Source organism: Primulina tabacum, chromosome 14 (genome assembly GCF_025594145.1).
Source record: "Primulina tabacum isolate GXHZ01 chromosome 14, ASM2559414v2, whole genome shotgun sequence".
Taxonomy (NCBI): domain Eukaryota; kingdom Viridiplantae; phylum Streptophyta; class Magnoliopsida; order Lamiales; family Gesneriaceae; genus Primulina; species Primulina tabacum.
The window spans coordinates 29962131-29989152 of record NC_134563.1 but is presented as its reverse complement, the minus strand read 5'-3'; the positions used below and the strand labels follow the sequence as shown (position 1 = coordinate 29989152).

General features: G+C 34.3%; 2 protein-coding genes and 1 long non-coding RNA gene across 3 annotated transcripts; all 3 read right to left on the bottom strand.

Moving 5' to 3' along the window:
- Positions 1-789: 789 nt before the first annotated feature.
- Positions 790-2293, bottom strand: LOC142523931 (serine/threonine-protein phosphatase 7 long form homolog). The gene is made up of 5 exons (XM_075627665.1): positions 2038-2293; positions 1537-1934; positions 1347-1459; positions 1177-1264; positions 790-1080 (listed from the first exon to the last, which is right to left on the bottom strand). The coding sequence occupies exons 1-5, from the start codon at positions 2291-2293 to the stop codon at positions 790-792; spliced, it is 1146 nt and encodes a 381-aa protein (XP_075483780.1).
- A 485-nt stretch (positions 2294-2778) lies between these two features.
- On the bottom strand, positions 2779-5672 carry LOC142524728 (protein VERNALIZATION 3-like). The gene is made up of 4 exons (XM_075628811.1): positions 5439-5672; positions 5175-5236; positions 3888-3928; positions 2779-3156 (listed from the first exon to the last, which is right to left on the bottom strand). The coding sequence occupies exons 1-4, from the start codon at positions 5634-5636 to the stop codon at positions 2933-2935; spliced, it is 525 nt and encodes a 174-aa protein (XP_075484926.1). The 5' UTR covers positions 5637-5672; the 3' UTR covers positions 2779-2932.
- Positions 5673-17349: 11677 nt separating this feature from the next.
- On the bottom strand, positions 17350-24226 carry LOC142525065 (uncharacterized). Its single transcript, XR_012815012.1, has 2 exons — positions 23929-24226; positions 17350-17703 (listed from the first exon to the last, which is right to left on the bottom strand). It is a non-coding gene; the product is annotated as an uncharacterized LOC142525065 (long non-coding RNA).
- Positions 24227-27022: the final 2796 nt, after the last annotated feature.

Here is a 27022-nt window from a genome sequence, read left to right as displayed (position 1 = left end):
ATGACAACCAATATGTCGGAGTGTTTAAATAGTGTGTTGAAGGATGCTCGTAGACTTCCTATATCTGCCATACTACACTTGACACTTCCGAGGTGCGTACAATATTTCATTGAATGTGTGACAAGAGGTGGTCGTATGGTTCAGGACAATCAGCTGTGATCAGATTATGCATGTCGGAAGTATGAGAAATGGGCGAGAAAATCGAGTGAACTTCGGGTTGCCAAATATGATGTACGTGAGCAGACTGCTTCGATTGCAACTGTTGGAAGACCAAGTCGTGGCCAACATATGCTGGTGGTGAAGATATCAACGAGTGATTGTTCATGTGGTAAATGGACGATTTTTGGTATCTCATGTTCACATGCTATTTGCACCGCTAAGTGGCACTTCTTAGATCCGACAACACTTGTGCAGTCATGGTATAACATAGCTGAGTACGTAGCAACGTACGAGGGGAGATTTCAACCTCTTTCAGATGAGCGATACTGGGATCCTCCAACTTTTGAGTTGCACCACAACCCGGTTAGATGTGAAAGAAGAAGAGTTGGTAGGGACAGAACGACTCGAATGAGAAATAAGATGGACAGGCCAATAGTTAGAGAGAGACAACATCGATGATATATTTTGTTAAATTGTAAAAACGCTTTGATATGTTAAACTAAAAATTTGTTTTTATTTGTTGAACAGGAAAAATTAAATTTTATAGAGATAAGTTATTGTTTTCTACCGCTCGGGCGCGAAGTCCAGTGGAAAAAATTCCACCGAACCTCGCGCCCAAGCGGTAGAAAGCTACCGCTCTAGCGCGAGGTGCACTGGAAAAATTTCCAGCGCACCGTGATATTCTCTCCAATTGGTATTTCGATGACCTGCTCTTGTGATATTATGCATGTCATCGTTGTCCACGGCAGGCATTGGAATTGATTGTCGTCTTCGGAATTGTCGCATCACCCGATTAGGACGATGCATCTCGTCGATGTCAAAGCAAATAAGGGGACAAACACATCGCCAAATTTTGTTGTCGTATGAATCAATTATCGTCTTCACATCTATGTCATTCTTCGGATAAACGATCCAATTAAACTGTAAAACAAAGAAATTTTCAAATTACAAAATCATTTAATCAAAAAAAATAAAATCTTCATTTGATCACTATTAAATATTAAAATTGTATAATACCTCATTATGATTCATAATATCTAGAGAATCCCTTGTAATTCTTACAGCATGTGTTGGCGAATGTGTGTAGCTAAATCCAATTTTCCACCTACAATTTAACAAAAACAATTACATATCAAAAAATTATAAGAGATAAATTTGATATTATCACAATAATTTTTAAATATTACCGTGCACCATATGGAGAAACTGGAATAATACCATCTGGATCAATGGGAGGCACAACTAATGTTAACCCATCTCGGTCGGGGTTAACACATTTAATCATGCTCCATGCCCATATCTGCTTATAATAATAAAAATAGATCAACAAATTTAACAAATACATTGTGTTAAATAATCGCGTTACATTAATTATACATGCAGGATATATAAAGGTCCAGCCATTGTAATCTTCTCTATACGTGACGCGTTACACAATTCACGGTATAGAAATGCTAAAACTGCACTGCCCCAACTATATGACTTGACGTTATCAATATCCCATAGCAGTTGCAAAAATATTAGTCTTGCAGACCCTCCTTGATAATCAGGAAACATTATTCTTCCAATAATCATTAACGCTACACAGCGGGTATATTTGACAACATCTACTTCTGAAATATCATCATTAACAAGGTTAGATATGCAATGCTCGTATAGTGCAGTCATAGACAAATGACCACCTTTCAAATGTTTTGATGATGGCAGAAATCCCAACAAATCCAAACAGATGTGTTGCCATTCCTCAACTTTATGTGACACATCTATTCCAATGACTGCTTCACCATCAATTGTTAAACCCCAAATTATTGAAACAACTTGTAACGTGACTGTTGCTTCACCACATGTAAAATGAAAAGTGTGTCTCGCGTCGCCAACGTTCAACAAGAGCAGTAATAAAATGATTATCAAAAATTTGTGAACCACTTTCTAAAACTCCATAAAAACTCATATCATTCAAGTATGAAAGTACACGATTGTGTATGTAATTATCGGTGTATAACTTCCAAATCAAATTGTCCGACTTCTTTACTTTGACAATATCATCAACTGTTACGGAAGAAACTGTTGACGACATATGTGTCGCTTGTAAATAGAGGACACTGAGATCTTCTGGTGTTCGATTATCTGCCATTCTTAAAAAGGTTGTCGATCTTCTGAAAATGAGAAATGAGAGAGCGAGAGAGAAATGAAAATGGATGAGTAAGGGAGAAAATGAAAATGAGAGAGTACGGGAGGAAATGAATATGAGAGAGTGATGGGAGGATAAGAAATGTGAGGGGAGGAAAAAGGGAGAAGGGATAAGGGGAAGGGGGACGTGGCAGCGTCCGCGCTTACTAAGCGCGGAAGCTGCGCCATGTCGGAGCGTGAGCGCGGACGCTCCAACGTGGAGCATCTGCGTGCTTGGTAAGCACGGACGCTGCTCCACCACTGCAACGTCCGTGCTTACCAAACACGGATTAAAGTATTTTTGCGAAATTTTTTTTTAAAATAATTTTTGAAAATTTTTTTTAAACAAAATTAATTATAAAAAAACCCCGACATTCTAGAGTTCTTTCATATATAAAATTTATAATAGGGAGAGAGGTTGTTCATACAACAGTCACCAAACTTGCCCCTTTTTATTGTTTAATATTTATTCCTGTATAAGTATTACAAGGCTTGATCAATTACAGTCGTAGAGGAATAGTTGCAGATCACACACAAATACACACACACACACACACATATAGTATAAGCCTATAATTACTGCTGAAATTATATATTAAAATATTCATCTCCTCCTTCCACCACTGCCACTCTCCCTCTGACAGTTATAATAGACAGCAGCCACCGGAGAGCCAAGATTGTAGAGCTCCGCGAACTCCCTCGTGTTGAAGTTCTGGCGCCACCCCGGAGCATACACTGTCTGCCGCCCCAGCTGCCGGAAGAGCACGAACACAAATCTGTGGATCCCCATGGACGGCCGCGGGCTCTCGTAGCACACTATCTCGTTTCCTGCATTTACGTATACATTCAACAATAATAATATAATATAACATAATTTCTTGGCAAAAAAATTGCGATTTTTGTGATGTAAGTAATCTCCTTTTGAATTTCAGTCTTTGTAATTACTTAAAGTTTAGATTTTTCTGGTTTTCATCATTTTTTCGTCGTACGTACTGTCTATCATGACCCATACAACAAAATTAAAAGTCATATTATACACATTAAAATATATTTAAGTAAAAATAATGGAGACATGACTAAAATTCAAAATAAGACAATTTAGAGGACTAAAATTTTGATTTTTCCTAACTATTTAATCCTACAAATTTTCCTTTTTTGAAAAAAATGTTTTGTACGATGAATCGTGAGATCGACAAAAGCGAGTTCGAGGGTTGGAAGTCCATACGCTAGGCATGAGAAGGAGACAGTGCTTCTACTTAAAAGAAGATGAATTTAAAGAAAAAAGAATCAATAATTTATTTGAGTCGAAACTATTAGAGGAAAAAATAACATATAAAAAAATTACATTAAAAGTCATAATAAATTAAATGTAATTCAACTATAAAAAGCTTGATTTTGTTGAAAATGCAAGTTCTCGCACCTACAAAAATTAGTGGGAAAAAAATAACTTTTTTTATGGAATTTTATATTACATCTTTTTTGCACATGCAAAGTATATATTTTATTAAAGAATTAATGTAAAAGAAAGTAAATAAATATCGAACGATGAGACAACTCACCGAAGGTAGCTTCTGTAGTTTCTGGAATATCAGTGACCAACCTGGACCATATATAAGTAATAAATATTGAGGGATATATGAGTTGAATTATTAGAAAATTTGTAACTAATGGATATGCAACGAAATGTCTGAATTTTTTATACAGTAAATTGGTAATATAATATTTGTATGTATTTATATGTAAATATATAAACTGCTGAATATATTTGTATTAGCGCAAAAAATCTTGTGGTAACGTTTCACTAGCCAATTTTGTGAGATATATTTCTGATCTGATCAAACTAATGAAAAAATATCATTTTTATGCCAAAAATATTTTTTTTCATGATAATCATGGATAAAATCAATTCGTCTCACGTATTAAAATATATGAGTCGTCACTCAAAAATCTACTCATTATGTATATATATGTATGTATATATTATTGTCACTAATGTTGATGACCCATAAAAGACCAATTAAAAAGACTCTGCCAAGGTACAATATTTGTCTGTGCGCAGAGGATTTTGAAAGGCACGTGCAAGTCAATTCATTCGAGTAAAAACGGGACGTCACTATATATATTTGTTAGAGGAATCTTAAAATATGGGAAATTACATGGTTTTTTAAATTATTTAACTTGCATAGTCTTATAATGTTATTTGTTAATTTATAATATGAATTCATTTATTTGTTCTTTTTTCCCAATTTTATTTTTTTTTATCGGAACGTTGACACGTCAACAATGTCCGTTAATACATCGACATTTTCTGATACTATGTCAGCACTCTGATAAAACGAACAGCATAGTGCAAATTTGTGAAATGATACAATAAATTTAGTTAACTCTTATAATTCTATATGATTTTTATTTGTTGTTTTGTATTATCCGAGCATAAACCCTTTATTTCTAATTATAAATCTTAATTTTTTTCAAAAAATAAAAGAATATCGTGGTCTATTTAAAATAATATTTTCTGAACAAAATCAATTTATATATTCATTATTTCTTCTCGATGACAGGAAGAATACAATTTCATTTTTGACAGTCGAGGATTAGATGCATGCATGCATGTGTGGGTTCCCAAGAAAACATGGTGGGCAATAACCAAGTTTCTGATTTCATAACAAAATAAGAATAATAGTGATGATAAAAAGAGAACCCAAAATTTTATTTTTAATTATTCTTTTTATACATGTTTTCTCGATCCTAATTTTCCTAATCAGTCATGGGTTTTCAGCAGTAAATGGAACCCTAGCTAGCAAGTAATTAAATATGATATATATATATGTTCATCAAATACTCACCAGTGCAAGTATTCCCTGAGATTTGGATCACTAGGGCTTGGAGCATCAGGGTCCACCATCACCTGTTTGCATGCCAATACAACACATATATCCACTTCAATGCCTCTACTAAATGAAGGAGGGAACTAGCTAGCAGATTTTCCTTCAATTTTTTCGATCTGCTTGTGCTATGATATACCATATATATATATGGTATATCTAATAAATGGTTATACAAAGATATATGTACACACGCATATGTGAAGACGAAGAAACGACGCATACGAGAGTATAGAAGATACGCAGATCTTCCCCTCCGACCTCAACCCTAGGCTGGTGGAGCAATTGTGAGGGCCTGAACTCACTCCCATTGTTGACTTCTCTATTGCCATGAGTAACTCTGAGTCCTAGGGATCTTGTGAATGGATCCAACACGTCGCCTATTACTCTTCCTACAACCAGAGGATCTCTATCTCTAGGCATTTTTATATGTTTTACTTGCGTGCGTATAAATTTATTGATCTCTAGCTAGTTTTGTATGCACCACTATATAAAAGGGCTATTTATAGATGGTAGAAAAACACACACAAATCACAAATGTATGTATATACTATCCCCACATATTTTTTGCATTTGTTTACCGTGGACCTGAAATGACATCAAAAAGAATCTGCCACTTTTTTTAAAAAAAAAAAAACAATTTTTCTTTCCATATAGCTTTAGTTTTGGGGATAAAAAAAGGGGTGTGTGGTTTTAAGTTCAAAGGTAGATGTTCAACGAGTCAACTTGTAGCTTGAACTTTATCGCCTCTCATGTAATAAAAATCTTTATTTTAATAATATATTACGGTTTTATACAATTATAGCATTTACTTTATCTGTATTCTCATAAAAGCTGCATATATAAAGTTCTTGAATATATAATAGGTACCACGAGATCTGCCTCTAAACGAAATATCATGAAACTCATTAGGAATCGTAATATATATTATAAATTGATTCCTAGCTAGTCGATTCAGCCTCGTAAATAAAGATAAATGTTACTCGAGCTTGAGACTAACATTTGTGATGTAAACATCACGTTTTATTGGTAAGAGCATGAAGATATCCATTTATACAGATGGGTGATCATTTGTGAGACAACCCTCCCTTAGAATTTTCAAAGGTTATCATTTATCAAGTGGAAGAGTTTGCGATTATGGTTTTACACCATTAGTCCTATAACCTGAGACAACGTGGAAGCTTTACGTACTAGCATTCATTTTAATATATTTACCGACTCCACTGAAGGTCATCTGGTGGCGTGGTTAGCTTTATTTTCGAAATACGTATGAGACAATGCATAAAGTAGTAGAAAAACAAAAAAAAAGTTCTTTTTTTTATTAAATAGAAGTTATTCAATGAACTTATAAAAAACAGAAATCTTTTTGACATAAAAAATAAAATATAAATTAGAAATAAAGTTACGAGTATAGAAAAGTATTTGTACGATATTAAATCTACAGAAATATAGATAATCCAAAAATTGAGTAATTCCTCCCTTCTTATAACTTGTAAAGCACCCATAGATACTATCAATGAGAAGGTGAATCAATTAATGAAGTTCATTTTTTCAAAAGATTAGTCGGAGATTCACCGCTCACCTACGGGTGAAGATACTTTACGTGATCTGATGAGTTAATAGTGTAAAGAATATCTAGTGAGAGTAAGACATGTACATTTTGGAAAAGCTTCTCCTCATTTGTACATATCATATCACTATTATTACTCAGAAATACATCACATCGTTTACAACTCTCGATATACCGATAACTGTATATTTGATCGGGATATATAAGTTAAAAGCACCGTACTGTATGCTAATCATAACTTAAGGTTCTTCAAGGCACTATCAATGATACATATGGAATCATGAGACGATATTATTAGACGCTCTTACCATGGTTTGATGGGTAAAATCAGACTTGAGTTCTGACGTTTTTTATCAAGAGTTTGATGAAAAGAATGAGGGTATTTAGGGTAAGACCGAATAGAAACAAATGTTGTTCTAAATCACATGAAGTTGTGAACTCACGGCAAGCTGCATTCATGAACCATTGAGCATCACACGAGTATTAGATCCTGTGTTTCCGTTGAAATAGTCAAGTTCAAATAGTTGAATTTGGATATTGTAGTTCGATAGAGATTAAACAAATTGTTTATAAAGAAGTTTTTAAGTTGATTCCATGTAATAAAAGTTGTGAAATTTAGCTTAATTGCTAATTAAGTGAGGAGGGTGAAATTGTCTCTTTTAGTGAAAGTGTTCACAAAGCTGGACGCCGTAAAAAATCGATTAGTAGAAAAATTTGTCTTTCGAAATTTTCAATTTTCATTATATGAATAAGATTTGAATTCTCGACACATCTACGATGCTTGATCATCGATCAGTTTTATAATGATTTCACAATTATTTATTTACTAAATTTAGAATATACTAATTAAATAGCAAATTAATAGTAGTGACTATTAAGTGCAAAATTATCATGTAACATTTAATTTAACTTAGAATTTAAGAACACTAGTGATCCTCTAAGGTGAATATATATTAATCTCTTAAATGCAGCCAATTTTTGTGATCGCCAAGTACAAATTCAACAAGAAATAACAATGCTGCTTTCAGAAAATTGTTAAATGACTAAAGTTTGATAATCAGATGCATATTTTATGGTAAATGCCACAGTCCCTTAATTACAAGACTACAGATAGAAGAAATTTTTTTGTATAGAAAAGAAAGTTTTGCGAATTCTTCCCAGAACTGGAAGATAATTTCGAGATCTCCGAACATATTCGAGGTTAGAAATAAAAAATGAAAAAGTTCTTATTTATATAGGATAAGGAGATCGCAAGGAAAAATAAGAAGGAATATACAGTTGAAATTGAAGAATAAAGGTGACCCGACAAGAAATATATTTTTTTAAAAAAAAAAATTTGTCACTCTCAGAACCTTCCCAAAATAGAAATCATTCTCCTGACTAATAATTGTTTTTAAAAAAAGCATCCCATGATAAAATCGAAAAAGAAAGGATATAGAAAGAACAATTGCAATAAAAAGATTCTTTTCTTACAAATAAAAAAAGAAATTGGATGATTGAGAATTTGGTGCCCGGAAACTTCGGATGTATACTTTTAATGACTTCGAAAATTTCAAGGTTGTTCATCTGATCTCGTTGATCATTAAGAACCAAGCATGTTAAGAACTGGTTCGGAACCAGTTAACAAGAACTGGAACTGAAATCAGCCCAGACCACTTAAAATTGTTTGGCCTGCCTTTTAAATAATAATAATAATAATAATAATAATAATAATAATAAAAAGATATGCTCACGGATTATTGGCCAAATCAGCAATATTAAATTGAAGATTGACCTCCATTTTTGGGAGCCAATCTAGAATTTATTTTAATTGTATGTTAGTCCAATTTTTTTTTTAATTATAATGTATGTTCATTTGTTATAAATTCTGTCATTCTCTTTAAATTCTAAGTTCTAACGATTCTTGCAATTTTATATCATTTACTTCAATTATTCAATTCAATTGTCTTCCCAAATTTATTTATCTTTTTTTCCACCATATAATTTATTTTTTAATTCTAAAAATAATTTACTATCTTTTGGGATGACCTCTTTTTCAAGCCGTGGTGGTGGTGGTGCTCGTAGAAGTAGTGGTAATGTTAACATGATTTGTTAGACTTAATTTAATTGTGGTGATGAGAGTCAAAACCTTCTGGAAACGAAAGAAGGGGAGACGTAGAATATTTTATCTTCGAACTTCCAGAAACAACCACTGTTATACTGCCTACTGTTTTATTATTTCTCTTCGTACTCCGTTGGCTCGTTTCCGCACTTATTGTGATCTGCTGGACTTACATTCAAACCAGATCAGCTATAATCTCTAACATGATTCTAGCACCCTTTGCAAAATCGTTAAACAAAAAAAAGAGTTTATTCACCCCCCTCTAAACTCCTTATCGATATATATATATAGATATATTAAAATAACTTTGCACCATTTTAAAAATAAAACGACCAACTATATTTAAAATTTCAAAGGAAATAATTCAAAACATAAAATCGTCAATCTTTTACCAAACCTATCTTAACAATATTTCGAAATAAAACTAACTCTATCATCCTCTCAAAATCACTCAAAAAGCATCATAAAAGTCGTAAAAATCTTTATCATAAACTTAAACATAAATACGGAAAACTAGCGCTGATACTCCGGTTATGTGCACCTTCAGTCTAGAAAAATCAACCATCAAGTCCCTCAACCACATCACTATCATGCTCACCTCCATCGATCACACCTCGTGAGTTTAATGACTCAGCAAACCATAATTTTGGTAACAAGTAATACATATGCAATCACATGCAACAGTAAAAATATTTTTACATAAAATAACATTTCATAACATGCATAAACATAAACATTTTTCTTTCATCATAAACGTTTTCCTTTTCAACATATATCTATATGTTTTCCTTTTCTTTGAATTCAGATCGTTAATTGTGACTTTCGTATCAACTGAAGGTCGATGGATCCATCTACGTAATACCATAATACCGGGCGGCGGGGACATTAGCAATACTCTCACCCATCAACTGAGCATTGGCCTTACATATCATCGTATCATCATAATCATCGTATCAGTCACAATTACTTCACCTCATTCAACTTTTCATATTTTCATCACTTATAAAAATTAAAGCATATAATAACCATTTTTCTTTTAAACCAAGCATGCAACATATCTTTTAACGTTATCGTTTCATCGTAAAATTTCATAAACATTAAAAATAAGAAAATTATTATTATTTACCGTATTCAGGGCACTGCCAAGATGTTTATTGTTTTCTCGGTGTGAAATGATCGTTTTACCCCTAGATGTAAAGTTTCTTGATTTTGACTTTTTCTTACTTTCGTTGACTATAGATCATCACAAATAATTATTTAAGCTTAAATTAAATCTCTCATATTTTTATTTAGCTTAAATTCGAAGCTTTCTATTTATTTCCTGATTATATATTCGTAGAGCGTTTAATTCCCATATTAATTCAAACTTCATTATTAAATTTACAAATTTTAAACATAGACTTTTTATTCCTAAATTATCCTTGTGAGCCATGAACCACCCCCAGAGACCCACTGTTGAACCCCTTAAGCTTTTAGACCGAGAATTCGAACCCTTACAAGATCCTCGAGCCATTCGCGGTTTCCATCGAGCCAATCCCGAACCACCCCGAGACAAACTCTGCCCAGACCACCCATGGACCCTCTGGATTCAACCTAACCCGCTGCAGCCCCCTGCACGATGCACACGAGCCGCGCGAGTTCCTTACAAGTATAGGACTTTTTACCCATGACCAGGACTCCTCGCCCTGATCGTCTCCCGAGCCCGAACCCATATTTGATAATTATTAGATGTACAAACCTAGGCCCATTAGCATGGTACAATAGGCCCATTAAGCTCATTTGTACATATTTAAAATATTTTGTTTAGGAAAGTTCTTGCAAATATTAACCGAGTTCTCAAAAAGTTCATATTTTCGTCGAAAATCGAATACCGTTAAAAATTACGACTCGGCGTATAAAATCACCTCAAAACTTCTTATTCCTAAAAATATCATAAAGCATCAACCTTATTTTAAATTATTTTAAACATTATTTAATAAAATATTTTTTCAGCCATCAGTCTATGTTCTTCGATTGCATCTCGAATAACCTTTAAAAATACAGTTTACATGCATTCGTATAGAAAGTACATTTTATACATGCAACCATGCACATCATATTCAATTTATACAATTAAAACTATTTAATTAGCTATTTTTCATTTCTCCTAGATTTGCATGCAGTTGGATTACGTCATCTTAATTTTAGACCTTACAGCTCTTGTTAGATTTGTGGTTAGATGTAAACTACCTTTTATTATTTGTGAGCATGATGGTTTTGTTGAATTTACCACCACTATCCACCCAAGTTTTCATGATGTCTCTAGGCATGCGCTTAGGAAATATTGTCTTGAGACTAACTTATAAAGAATATAAAATATCATTAGTTGATCATCTTTCGAAAATTAAATGCAAAGTTAGTTCGACAATCGATATTTATTATAATGTTAAAATGAATATTATCAGTGTTGGATTCACCGTAATATGATTTCTGATGCTCAAGATATATGGGATTAAAGTTTTAAGATGGAGGATCATAATTATAGATGGGAAATGCACATGATAGATGGGCCGGGGGAAATATATAGTTGGAGATTCGTGGCAAAAAGACCAATAAACCGGTACCTTGGAAGATTTTCATCTTATGGATCAATGAATGATAGAGAGACAAAAATCCGACGGTGCATTGAAACAGCCACAATGGAAAAGTTACCTCCAAGTGCTTCAAGTTTTATTCCCACATGGTCAGTACCTAGCAATCAACGACAGTATGTGGTACATCCTTAATTTCTGAAACTTCTCACCCGGTCACAAAAGAGAAGAGAAGATTATTGAGAGAGAGAGAGAAAAGTTTTGAACGTATGAAGGAGGAATCACAAAAAGGTAAAAAGAAGTTTGGGAGAGAGGTCATTGAAGATGCAGTTGAGGTGGATGAAGACTTAATATTAGAAAAAGGCTAGTGAAGTTCAATGGATTACTTTCGAAGTATGAAAAATTCTGATATCCTCGGATTGTGCCACTGGATTGCTTATGTGGCCTCATGAGGGTAGGAACCAAGTTGGGAAGATTGTAGAGGTAAATGGGTAATATGTTATTGTGCCTTACTGGCCAATGGTACTTCCTATAAATGATGTGAAACATGATTAAATATAACAAAGATGAGAGATGGAGGTGGCTGCGATATCTAAATGGAAAGCCAAATTGCAGCAATTGATAAGTGAATTTCAATATCAAGAGTTATGGGATATTGACAGTGCAGAAGTGATATCAAGAAGACGAAATGTATTTGAAGTAAGAAGATTTTGTTGGAATTATTTTGTGGGCTCACATAATTTAATTAATTGTACATGGACAAGCTATCTTATAAAGTATCCAATAAAGTGATCTAATTAATTATGGGTTTCCAAAGTATTAAATAAATATTGGTATGGTCCACCTTATGTGTAGAAACTCAGGCTCAATTAGGTATTCTACGATGCGTTGAAGACTGCTAATCTTATATAAGGTTATGGTCCCCAAGGCACAGAGAACACAACACAGAATATATGCGGCGTTCATATTTTAGATCTCTCTCCTTCTCCCATCAAAGGCAAGAATAAGGTGGTCGATTCTCTGTTGTCTTCGAAGATCCATAACTCTGACGCTATATCAATCAATGGATTGTGGTACGTGTTTACTGTTATTTATATTTTTTGATAATTTGATATGAATTCCTGACGTGTTGTGATATATGGATTTAATCACATGATTTATAGATTTATTTTATTAAATATTCAACAGATTTGTCTATATGTCATACTCATATAAAGGATCATAATCGTCTATGTGTTTAAGGTAATTTAATTTTTAGTGGCAATTTATATGAAATTTTGACAAATATATATCGGAAAATTAGGCTTTAAAGCCACTTTCATTATGAAACTGAAACGTCCTGTCCTTTTTATTGCTTTAAAAGTACTAGAATTTTTTTTTTTTTTTAACCTCACTTAGCATCGGCCGAACCATAAAATATTTTTGACATCATTTTAAAAATAACCATCCAACTGCTAATTAAAAATCCAAAGGAAAATATTTTAAAGCATAAAATCGTCAAACATTTTACCAAACCTAAAAAGCAATAATTTGAAAAGAATAGCTCATACTAAACCTCTCAAAAATCTCTCAAATGCATAAATAAATAAACTTAAAATTCTTTAATCATAAAGCATGAGTCAAAAGTCATAATGCGGAAAAAGTAGAAGCGCTGGTCCTCAGGTTGTGTGCGCCTTCAGTCCAGTCAAATCACTCATCAAGTCCTCCCTCAATACCACCTGCATCCATCACACCTAGTGAGTCTAAAGACTCAACACACCATAATCTTTATAACGAGTAATACGTAATACAGTCAACATATAACGGTGAAAAATATTTGTACTTAAAATATCGTTTTCATGAAAATGCATAAAATTCAAACATTTTCGTAAACATTTTCATGATGCATAAAACTTTAAACATAAACATTTTTATAACATGCAAACATGAATTTCCTTTTCCTCAACATGACATGACATAAAACCTTAAACATAATCATGAACATTTCCTTTTTTTCCTTTGTTGAATTCAGATTGTTAATTGTGACTTTCCTGACATGACATGACATGACGATGGATCCATCTACATAAAACCACAGTATTGGGCGGCGGGGACATCAGCGACACTCTCACCGGTCAACTGAGCCTTGGCCTAACATGATCGAATAGAAATACGATCGTCGGGGCTCCCTCTGGGGCCTTTTTCCATAAATAGGCTCCCTCTGGGGCCTTCTCCCCTCACGATATTCCCATTCTTACCTCAACCCTCATAACCTCATATTCACAATGACGGAAACACGATCGTCGGGCTACCACTGGGACCATAACCCTCACGACGTCGCCACCATTAACGAATTAGTCACAATCACTTCACTTCCTTCAACATTTTTTCATTCACATCACTTTATAAAAATCGTGAATAATATTTACATTTTCATTTTGAAACCAAGCATGCAACATGTATTTTAACTGTCTTCCCTCAATCATAAAAATCAAATAGACATTTAAAAATCATAATTTAATCATGAACATTTCATAAACATTTCAAATGACATTTTAACCTCAAAACATTTAAAATAACATTTTTACATATTAAATCATAACCATCTAAAATTCCTTAAACATTTAAAATATCATTTTAACATATAAAATCTAATAAACATTTAAAATATCCGTTTTAACATAAAAATTCCACAAACATCCATAACTATAAAAAAAATAATCATATTAGCACATAAAACAGCATTCAGAGCACTGCCATGACGTTACTAATTTTTAGGTGTAAAAAGACCGTTTTATCCCTAGACTCGACATTTTACGTTTTCGACTTTTATCTTGATTTCATTACTCTAACATGTTCCAAATAATTATTTAAGCCTACATGAATTTTTCCATATTTTTATTTAGCTTAAATCGAGGACTTTTAATTTAATCTTTAAATAAGACGTATTAACGCGTTTTAATCCCGAATTAAACCAAACCATAATATAAAATTCCCAAATTAAAAACTTAGACTTCTAATAATTTTTTTAGCTTAAACGTAATTTTTCATAATTTTATAAAGCCTAAAACTAGACTTTTCAATTAACTCGTTAATTAGCGTTTCGTGCGATGATTAAATTCCGAATAAATCCAAAACTCAATATTTTGATCCCAAATTTTAAACATAACAATTTTTAAGATTTATTCTACCCTTACAAGTCATGAGCCACCCCCGTGGACCCATGGATTCAATTTTAACCTTTTAATTTCTCGTTTTGACACCTTATCGATTGCACCGAGCCATCTACTCGAGCCACGCCCGAGCCACCTTGAGCCAAAACTTAGCCAACCCACCTAGGGACCCTACTGTGCACGTCCAGCCCGTAAGACAAGACCTAGCCCGCTCAAAACCTTCCTGAAACTTGACCCAAAATCTGTACATGTGTGTGTGGGTGCCTTCTAGCCTATCTTAGGACTCCTAGCCAACTATGACAACTCCAACCCTTAACCACTTGACCCCTCATGACCCTAACCTTCCCTAGCCCACGTCCAGACCAAGCCAGACCAACCCATGTCCTGGAATCAAGCAGCGAACCACCCTCATGCCAGCAGCAGCTTACGCGCAGGTGGTCTCCTCACGCATCCAAGTTTCCTCGAGCCAGCAGCCTCCCAAACCGCACCAGCCCCTGCCCAGACCATTTTGCACCCTCTTAGGACCCTAAGGACCTAACCTAGCCCACGTCCCCAAGCCCTAGACGCGAGCACCAACCCATCTGCACAAGACAGCAGCCTCGCGTCCACTTTGATCCCTCACGGTTTCCCTCCTTTCTTCGAGCCACCAGCGAGCCCATCACTCAAGCCCCTAGCCCGACCACTTCCCATCATTCTAGGACCCTGATGAACAACCAAACTCGCCCTTAGCCCCGCTGCAGAGCGCCCCTCCCCTTGACTGTCCCTTACATGCACGTGCGAGGAGTCCCTACTGCATGGGACTCCTCCAAAGCTGCGCTCCAGCTAGGACCCTTCCTGACCCTGACCCACGTCTAGCACGAGCCCTCCTCGAGACCTGGTTGCACCCCTACGCCCCATGCATAAGAACGAGTCCCTTGAACAAACACACACCTTTGCAAAAACTCACGGACCCTTTATCTTTCCTTGTATCCTACGGTTTCAGCTTGTATTGTTTATATTGCAGCGTGATTGTGCGTGCTTCTAGCCTCTTAAACTTGTGTAAAACAATCTCATATTCACAAGAATTTCATGATTTTTGGATCAACAACATGCTTTGAAAATTCACCTTGATGCACAAACGAATTTATTTGAAAGTTTTACTTGTTTTTCATGCAAAACATAATAAAATAAATACTATGGTGTGATAGATGAGTAAAAGGAGAATTATGGCGTGCCTTTGCGTTTTAAACGCACTGATTTTTCATTGACGATTGAGGAACGACGACGAGGAAACGACGGCTTGAATTTTCCTAGCAATTATCGATGCTTTCTTTGTTGTTTTCCCAAACTTTTTCTTGAATTGGAGGTGTGTGCCGTGACTTGAAGGGATAGAAAAGAGTTTGAAGATTTGTGGGGTGTGGGGCGTGGGATTTTATGGGTTTAGGGTGGGGTTTATAACTTTAAATACTTAATTAAGTTGCTAATAAGGCTTAAGCCCACTAAGTAGGTAATTTAGGTCCATTAGTGCTTAATTAAATTATTAAAAATAATTTTGATTAATAAACTTTGTGAATTTATTAGCCGGGTTGCCAAAACATTCGTATTTTTGTTGAAAAAACAACACCGATAAAAATTACGTCCCGGCGTATAAATCCATCTCAAAACCCCTTATTTTAAAAAAATAAGAAAAAGCATCACCCATATTATAAATAATTTTAAAACAATTATTTCATAAAAATATTTTCTATTTTTTTAGTCCATCGGTCTCTGTTCCTCGATCGCAACTCGAATATCCTTTAAAAATACATTTTAATGCAACCATGTAGAAAAATATAATTTAAACATATCAATATGCACCACATAATTAATTTAATGCAATTAAAACAATTAATTAAAATACAAGAGAATTTAATAAATCGTATGCATGTGGTTCGCGTGGACCTTTAAATTTTTCGGGGCGTTACAGAAACTTTTTATATGTCCAAATAACAAACACGATTTATTATCTAGCACATAACATGTTCATATCTTGGTTTGATATGCTATTTATGTTGGAAAGGCGCTACGCTTTATTTCAATCTATGAAAACTGATTTTTTTAAAAGAAATTACGCTATATTAAATTTTACGTGAGTTGATTTTGAGTGTAAATTTTGAATTTTGCTGTGAAGTAGGAATTAGAGCTACTTTGGAGTATAGCTAATTGTAGAGTTGGCTATTTATCCACTTTTTTCATATATAAATGATGTGCAGGCCAATATATGGCCTTGAGTTGTTGAATCATGTGTTTTCTCTCAATGCCTTGGTATATGGCCTTGAGTAGTTGAATCATGTGTTTTCTCTCAATGCTTTCTCTCAATGCCTTGGTATATGGCCTTGAGTAGTTGAATCATGTGTTTTCTCTCAATGCCTTGGTAATGATATGACAACAAATTTGCAACTTACTGGAAATTTGGTTGGTGTGGTGTGTTTTATTTGGGAATATCGTATCAAAGTGAAAATATTCTCTGAGTTTTTTTAGTATGATGTTAATGTTGGTTTTACGGTGATGGTCATATCATATTCAGTTAAAATATGAGAGTGTTTTTAGGTTAAGAAATATCATGTGCGCCTGGTGAAATGTCATGTAATGGTAGAAATGAATGTGTGTGTTGGTTGTGAGATACATTGGATAAAACAAGCTATTTGGCCGTTTTTACAAAAAAATTGACGGAGTTTCCGTTGAAAATGTTACCTCCCGTGATATCGAACACATCAGAGATGAGAATATAACAAACAACGAGTTCATCCCAAAATAAAAGCTGACCATTTGGCCGCACATTCATTACAAGTCAAATGAACTATATGCCAAACATGATCACATGAAAAATTATTCCAGATTACAAATGCTAGCCTAAGGGCCGCTCGATACATCAACATGCCAAATTCATCGATCAAGTTTGATATGAAAAAATTGGAGAATATTGTGTGTAATGACAATCACTAGCTATCCAAGTTCAAGGTGTTGGTCTATTGTTTTTCAAGGTGACATGACACTCCATTGCAAAGCTTGGTATGTAGTTTCCAGCTCAAAATCACTAGCTTGGTTGTCATCTGAATGAAAGTGGTGGTTGTTCCTTCTAAAATGAAAAAATAGAAAGTGATGCATCAAATGCTTGGCCTCGTGGATTGGTTAGCCTTAAGCAATAGAGGAAATTGATTTAGAGCAATGGCTTGAAGATTTAGTTTTGGGAGAATTCGGTGAATTGACCATTTCTACATGTAAAGACCTGAGATCTTGCAACGGAAAGACCGGTATATGTCATAAAAAATTTCAGCTCATTTTGGCACAACGTTTTCGAGTTCCATGCAACCATAATCTTGAAAATTTGAATAATCATTTTCCCTCATTATTGACCATTTATCACCATTTTAATTACTAATTTAAACCACAATAAATCAACCATTAAATCACCTATATTAATAGCAAAATAATGATAATTAAGAGAAGGTTAATAACCATGAATATGTGTTTTAAATATGAGGTTAATGGTCATGAATAGGTGTCATTAAGAGGAGATTAATGACCATGAATAATGACATTTAAGGTGAGATAAATGACATTGAATGGAGTGACCCTTCACCTTACCCTTGGAGGCTATGTATAGATGCTCTAGTTTAGTGTAAAATCACACCAAAAATCCTCCCAAATCACTCATAAGTCTCGACTACTTCAAGCAAAGAGAAAAGGCTACATTCGGCCATTGTATTGCTGTCAAAGTCCTGCCCAAATCGTTACCGAGGTGCTGCTCGTGTTCGACCCAAGTTTTACACAAGTATCGGTTAAATTCGAATCGTACATTTGAACCAAGAGTAAGTGGGCTTTTGCTGTGTATTTCTTAGTAACTTAAACTTTGTATAAGTATTTCATGACATGCTTGTATGTGTGTCAAACAATTTTCGAAAATGATATTATATATTTCATAAAATCTCGATTGATGAACGATAAGTTCCTTCTATTTCCGATGTTCTTTGATTCCTCTGAATTCATTCAAAAATTCCGATAAGTGCTATTTGATACATCTGATTCTGTGTTGCACTGTTATGGTTCGAGTGGGATATGGAACGACGATTGTAAATTCTATATGGCCTCTATCAGTGGGTATAAAACTGTGTTCTGGCCCCCATCAGTGGGTATAAAACTGTGTTCTGTCTGGCCCCCATCAGTGGGTATAAAACTGTGTTCTGTCTGGCCCCCATCAGTGGGTATAGAACTGTGTTTTGGCCTCACCCGTTAGAGGACTAACATATGGGGGACAATTTGACCATGGAAAACGAGATGAATAACAGTGTTTTCGTTTGTTCTGATTTGTTCTATTCAAAATTGTCTGATAATCTCTGTTTCGCATTTCGATTCCGATTCTGATATGATATGATATACTACATTTTGAAAATCAGTTTGAAATATGGGTTTTAAATTATATTTATATGTACTTGTGGTAATCGATCGACCCCCACTTGCTGAGTGTTGTCCAAAACACTCATCCCTTACATCTCTCCCCAGATAAGAACGAAGATCAAGTAAACGAGGATGAATAAGACATGCTTTGGGGTTGGTGATGAAGTTTCGGGATATGAAGATTTCTCGCTTATGTTCTTCCTAAATTTTGATTCAAGTTGTACAACGCTTTCGCACATTTTATTTCGTTTTGGAATTTATCGCTGTAAGACAAGATTATTTTGAGTTAATTATGAAATAGACTGGTTTTGGTTTATACTGAATTACGAGGCTTGTTGTTTGACGATTATGTGATAGTTGAACAACGCCGCTGTCGACTAACCCCGATCTCGGGACGTGACAATTTAGTGGTATCAGAGCCGCCAGGTTCATAATCCGGCTGGAGAATTAGAAAGACAAAATTTGACGAAGTTAGATTTTGGCAAAAACTTAGTCATTCATGTCCACCCCAATCTTAGATTTGAAAATTGTGACTTCCCATAGGAATCTCAAGAATTCGATTCCATTAGTTATTCTGAATTGATCTCGACGTATAATCTTCAAACTATACGTCAATTCTCAAATTTCCATCTTTGAACCATTTCTGAATCAAATCTCCAATGAGATGACTCTAAAATTTACCGTTTGATGTTTATTCACGACATTATCATTTTGTAAGCTTTCATTGTTTTTCAAGAAATGGCTTCATACGCCCCTCGTAACCACGCTCAGTTTTTGCTATTTTTGGAAATTCTCGTAGAACTTATAACTCCGTGTAGGCAAATCGAAATCCAATTCTGCGAATTGTTCCTTGATCCTGATGAATTATTTTTAATTCATATGAAAATATTTTGACTTTTCTTTTTGAATATTCAATTGATTCTGCACCGAAATTTGTTATCCATATGCATGAGTATGTTTAATAAAAATATAGTATTTGATGGGGAAGTAGGAATTAGTTTGAGAAATAAAAAAATTTTGGGAATTAGTGTTAATGTGAATCAGACGATTGGAATTTCAACCTTATAAGATATTATTATTGAGATTTAAGTTTATTTGACAATATTGGGTCGTAGTTTGACTTTTAAGAACTTTATATTAGCGCAAGGGTCCGAATACAAAATAATAATAATAATAATAATAATAATAATAATAATAATGATGATGATAATGATTGACAACTAGTGTTTAAATCACAAGGTCGGAAAAAAAATTTAAGATAAGATTTTTGGGATTTATACAAAATCGATTTTGAGACTAGTCTTTATATTAAATGGCCAATAGAAAAATTGAGATTTTTATTTTTCGGATTTAAGTTAGATTAATTTTGGGACTAATATCTGTATTAAATCATCAATAGAAAGTTTTAAGTCCTGAATTTTCGGGTTTAAGTTAGATAGACAATTAAGTGATAAGGTGATACTCATGATTAAATTTTTAATAGAGTTAACAAGTTATATTTGGATTTTAAGCAAATATATATACATTTATATGTTATTAACTTGAAAATACATGTTCTTTATTTGAAACATCATTTTCAATTCTATTTTTAATGTAAATTTAAAAAAAATTTAAAAATGGTCTTAAACTATTATTAAATTTTGTTTGATAAAATTAATAACAACATAAATATTAATGCAATTGATTGGACGATTTCATCTTTGTGTCTTTAATATCTAATTTAATTCTTCTTGAACAAAGGAACAATTAACATTACAATTTTTTTTATGTCCTCAATTGTAAGCTGCCAATTATCTATTAAGAACTAAATATATAATTCATTTCTTGGGTGGATTATATATCGTGTTTCTTATCTAGAATTTACGTTTTTCTTCTACTTGTTCATATACAATTATACCCATATTTGAGAATAGTTCATATATTGTTCGAAAATTCTTCATTCAATGATGCCTATTTTAATCAAGCATCATCATTTATCTACCTTCCATTTTTGCAACGTCATTATCGATCTATAAAATTTGAAATCTACATTAAACACTACAATTTAGTCTTCACATTCACCCATAATTTTTTTGAATCCATCTTAGTCATATTTTCGAAAATTTCATCTTATAATTGGCATGTGGTTAAATGCTTCTTATTTTAGAAATGTAAAAACATTCATTGACCCAAATTTAACACTCAATTAAGTACTAATTATAAAAAATAAAATTGAATTAATGACCTTAAAAAGGTTACCATATATCTTCTCTAAAGTATCTATATAAACACCTTATCATGAATGAAGAAAGTCACACCAAGACTCACAACCATCTCATATTTTCGAGCCATCCCTCAAGCTAATCTCGAACAAAGATTGCTCAACTTCATGATTGAAAATGATGACCCAAGCCAAGACCTTTAGCAACCTCGAGCACGAAATCGAGCAACTTAGGGGTACCATTACGAGTTTACTTCATGAAAAAGAGGAGTTGAAGAAAGCTAAGGGATCACCTTCAAGTAGAAGTGGGACAACTCACTTTTGACAAGAAACTTGCGGAAAAACAACTCAAAGATTGCAAAAAAGAGTTGCAAGAGTCACGAAAGTATGGTCAACAAATGGTTGCCACCTCCGAAGCTTGGTGCAACCACTATCACGCTAAGAAATGGTTTTGTGACCAACTTGAACTGGAGTTCAATGCGTATCGTCATGAAATGAGAAACTATGTGCAACAACTTGAGCTCAGCAACCAAAACTTGAGTGTTGAAATCGCCATCCAAAAAAATTGCACTCGAGCATATGCAACAACCACTAAATGCACAAGGAGAAAAGGCTAACGAGGAGATAGGAGACGGAAACGTTACTGAGTAGATTAAGCTCTCATATGTCTTTTGGAATAAGGACACTCTCGTCCATATTTTTTTTTTGTTTGTTTTTACATCTCAATACTTGTGTTTGGAAATCTACTGTATTCGTATTATAGGATTCAGGCTTAAATTTTTCCTTGAATCCATTGAACTTGAGCCATGGATCATTCAACATGGATTTAAATTTCGAATTTATCAATCATTTCATATTTATACCAAGTTAACTCAAGTTTCGATGACGAAACTTCTAAAAAGGAGGGAGGGATGTAAAGACCCGAAATCTTGCAATGGGAAGACCAGTATATGTCATAGAAAATTTCAGTTCATTTTGGCACAACGTTTTCGAGTTCCATGCAACCATAACCTTGAAAATTTGAATAAACATTTTCCCTCATTATTGACCATTTATCACCATTTTAATTATTAATTTAAACCACAATAAATCAATCATTAAACCACCTATATTAAGAGAAAAATAATGATAATTAAGAGAAGGTTAATAACCATGAATATGTGTTTAAAATATGAGGTTAATGGTCATGAATAGGTGTCATTAAGAGGAGATTAATGACCATTAATAATGACATTTAAGGTGAGATAAATGACATTGAATGGAATGACCCTTCACCTTACCCCTGGAGGCCTATATATAGATGCTCTAGTTTAGTGTAAGATCACACCAAAAATCCTCCCAAATCACTCATAAGTCTCGACTACTTCAAGCAAAGAGAAGAGGCTACATTCGATTATTGTATTGCTGTCAAAGTGTTGCCCAAATCGTTACCGAGGTGCTGCCCGTGTTCGACTCAAGTTTTACACAAGTATCGGTTAAGTTCGAATCGTAGATTTGAACCAAGAGTAAATGGGCTTTTGCTATGTATTTCTTTGTAACTTAAACTTTGTAGAAGTATTTCATGACATGCTTGTATGTGTGTCAAACCATTTTTCGAAAATGCTATTATATATTTCATAAAATCTCGATCGATGAACGATATGTTACTTCTATTTCCGATGTTCTTTGATTCCGCTGAATTCATTCAAAAATTCCGATAAGTGTTGTTTGATACATCTGATTCTGTGTTGCACTGTTATGATTCGAGTGGGATATAGAACGACGATTGTAAATTCTATATGGCCCCCATCAGTGGGTATAAAAATATGTTCTGGCCCCATCAGTGGGTATAAAACTGTGTTTTGGTCTCACCCCTTAGAGGACTAACATATGGGGGACAATTTGACCATGGAAAACGAGATGAATAACAGTGTTTTCGTTTGTTCTGATTTGTTCTTTCTAAATTGTCTGATAATCTCTGTTTCGCATTTCGATTCCTATTCTGATCTGATATCATATACTACGTTTTGAAAATCAGTTTGCAATATGGGTTTTAAATTATATTTATATGTACTTGTGGTAATCGATCGGCCCCCACTTGCTGAGTGTTTCCCAAAACACTAACCTCTTACATCTCTCCCCAGATAAGAACGAAGATCAAGTAAACGAGGATGAATAAGACATGTTTTGGGGTTGGTGATGAAGTTTTGGGATATGAAAATTTCTCGCTTATGTTCTTCCTATGTTTTGATTCATGTTGTACAACGCTTTCGCACATTTTATTTCGTTTTGGAATTTATCGCTGTAAGATAAGATTATTTTGAGTTAATTATGAAATAAACTGGTTTTGGTTTATACTGAACTACGAGGCTTGTTGTTTGGCGATTATGTGATTGTTGAACAACACCGGTGTCGACTAACCCCGGTCTCGGGACATGACAATAAATGTAAACATATTAAAATTCCAAATAATGGTCGCAAGCATAGTAATGTATGTTCGAAAGAAGATCACAGTGGAGCTAATCATGGAATGAAAATTCATAACTTACGATTTTTTAGATTCAGTGAATCAATGACGTAATTTGAAGTAGGCCATGAAGTACATATGGAATGGCAAGATTCAGTTACAATCATTCCTAGACGAATCTAAATTATTCTAAACACAAGTCTGTAAAGGAAAGTTGAAATTAATGCAATAAAGAAAGAAAAGAAGGACGAGGAATTTACCAGATTCCCTGGAGTGTTGCTTCTTGACACGGAGAGCCTTGGCAACGTGAACTCATTGGAAGCAAGGTGGTGTCATTGTGGTGGTCATGCAGGCAGAGATAGACCCAATACGAAGATTCTCTAATGGTTAGAGGAGAATTATATAGGTACTAAAAGGTTTTGAAGTTTGGGAACATTCATGTACTGGTAAATAACCCATTGAAGCATATTCACAAACACCTTCAATGCATATAAATCAAATTATATCTGCAAACTCATGGACATCACAATGGTATGAGATGTACCTCGTCCTTGGCTTGGAGAAGTATTTTTTTATTACTAATTTATAAATAAAAAATAATTCAAAATAAAATAATTTTACAAAATTACTTTAATCCGTGCTAAAATGAGGTGGAACATCATCCGTACTTTGTAAGCACGGATGCTCCACGTGGGCGAGCATATGTGCTTACAAAGCACGGATTCTTCCACGTGGACAAGTCATATTTCAAGTTTGACCCGATCTCGTACTTGTGCCGACCGCACTTTTATCTTAATGAAATTTACAATTAAAACTTACGTTAATAAGTTGTTTTGTGACATATGGAAAAAATTATTCTGCAACAATCCCCGTAGCATTTTATATTACATTGACAACTGATAGTTTTATATATCAAATTGTAACTGTTTTTCTAATTCGACATATTTTTATAAAAAAAATCAACACACAAATAAAAAGACAACATATACTATAAATTCACTAAAGAGGAAATAAGTTGATTTTTGACACATCTATTTCCACGAGCGAACTCATGATATATATACACTATAAATAATATTAATATGTATACGTAAAACAGGGTTTTTTTAAATAATTTAAAATTGAAAAATTAATTCAAAAATAATTTTTTTAAAAAAATATTACAATAATACTGCAATCCGCGCTTACAAAGCGCAGACGTTGCTCCCACGTGGAGCGTCCGCGCTTACGAAGTGCGGACACTCCAACGTGGACCAGCGTCCGCGCTTCGTAAGCGTGGACGCTGGTCCATGTGATCTCATACGCCACGTGGCGTTATTCCATTCGACCGACTCGATTTCCTCTTCTTTCCTCCTCTTTTTCTTTCCTCCTCTCTTCTTTCCTCCTCATTTTCGCATTTCTCTGTTTATCCTTTCCTCACCGAAAATTTTTTGAGACGAAGTTGAGAAGATCTACAACGTGGTTCAGAATGGCTGCTAATCGAAATCCAGAAGATCCCAGTGTCCTCTATTTACAAGCGACATATATGTCATCACAAGTTTCTTCCTTAACCGTTGATGATATTGTCAAAGTGAAGAGGTCTGGACAATTTGATTTGGAAGTTATATACTGATAATTACTTACACAGTCGTGTACTGGCATATTTAAATCATATGTGTGAGAACCCGGAAAATTCGATCCGAAACAAATCAGGTAAGAAATATACAAACTTAAAATTTAGCTCAATCTAAGATCAAAAAACTTTCATTCTAATTATAAACTTAAATATGAACTTAGATTTTTAGCTAATATAACTTGAGGAGGTAGTTTCAAAGCTCAGGGATTAGCTCAACGAGAGGCCGAGCTACAAATAACCGCATCCATTGAAGAATTGTCACTAAAGGAGTAAAACCCCAGCTCAAGGACTCGATCTTTCAGCTCGAAGCAGCTCAACCAAGCTTGTCCTAACAAGACCAAGAAGAGAGCTAAAAGATGAGCTAAAGGCTTGGACAAATTAAGTATACAAGAAATGACCTTTGAGTTAACCCATGAATGAGCTAAGGGATGAACTAGGTTTGGACAAGTTAATGGTGCAAGAAATGACCATTGAGATCATCCATGAATGAGCTAAGGGAGGAGCTAGGAGATCAAGACACAATTATGATGCAAGAAGATGGCTTTTGGTGCTTGGTATGCTTTGACCACCATAATGATCACATTAAAATCCTTTCTTGGAGCCCAAGTGGTCGACCAAGGGGGGGATGAAAAGCCATATTTGCAACTATAAATACCACCCAAATGTTGATGGAAAAGCACACCAAAAATACACCTAAAGTTTCGGCCAAAGGAGAGCAAACGGGAAGAGAAATTCTTGCAGAGCAGGCGATCAAAAATTCGCGTCGAAGTGCTGCTAAATTCGTGGTTCATTCTGCCAAAGGAATAATCGAAGTGCTGCTCGATTGCAGATTGCAGTTGTTAAAGTCACAACGAAGTGCTGCTCAAACTTTCAAAAGGAACTTCGTACAAGAATCAGTAAGTGGGCTTTTATTATATCTTTTTGTATTTTTAAACTTTGATATACATAATATGACATACATGTAGGTGTGTCCTTATTTTCGAAAATTGCTATCTGTTTTGTTTAAAAATTTCGATCAATTATATGTTTCTTCTATATTTCGAAATTCGTTGATTCCGCTGAATTCGTTTGAAAATCTGATATCTGAAAATTCTGATAAGTTCTGTTCGATAAAAATATGAAATCTTTGTTATACTGTTATGATTCAATTTGAAATAGGACGAGAATTGTGATTCTGCCTGGCCCCCAATGGTGGGTATAAAACCATTTCCGTTTGGCCCCCAAAGGTGGGTATAAAACCATTTCTGTCTGGCCCCCACCGGTGGGTATAAAACCGAGTTCTGGCCTCACCCCTTAGAGGACTAACATATTGGGGACAATTTGACCATGGAAATGAGATGAGTAACAGTGTTGTGTCTGTTCTGTCTGAAATTATCTAAGTTGTTTCTGAACTATTTCGAATCATCTGAAAAACTTTGTCTTTTGTTCGATTCGTTGCTGTTATGATGAGTTAAAAGTATTAGGATTTGAAAGATTGTTAAAGAACTGTTTAAAGATTAAGATCTATATGTATCATTGAAAATGGATCGACCCCCACTTGCTGAGTGTTTCCCCAAAACACTCAACCCTTACAAATTTCAGATAAAAATGAAGAACGATTGAATGAGGAGGAACAAGAAGCCTTCTGAGGATGGTAGTCGACGAGCAGGATACAAGAAATCAAGACTTTATTTCTTTTTTGTTTAGTTTCCGCAATTGCTACTCTGATGTATTTTTAATTCTATTGTCAATGTAAAGAC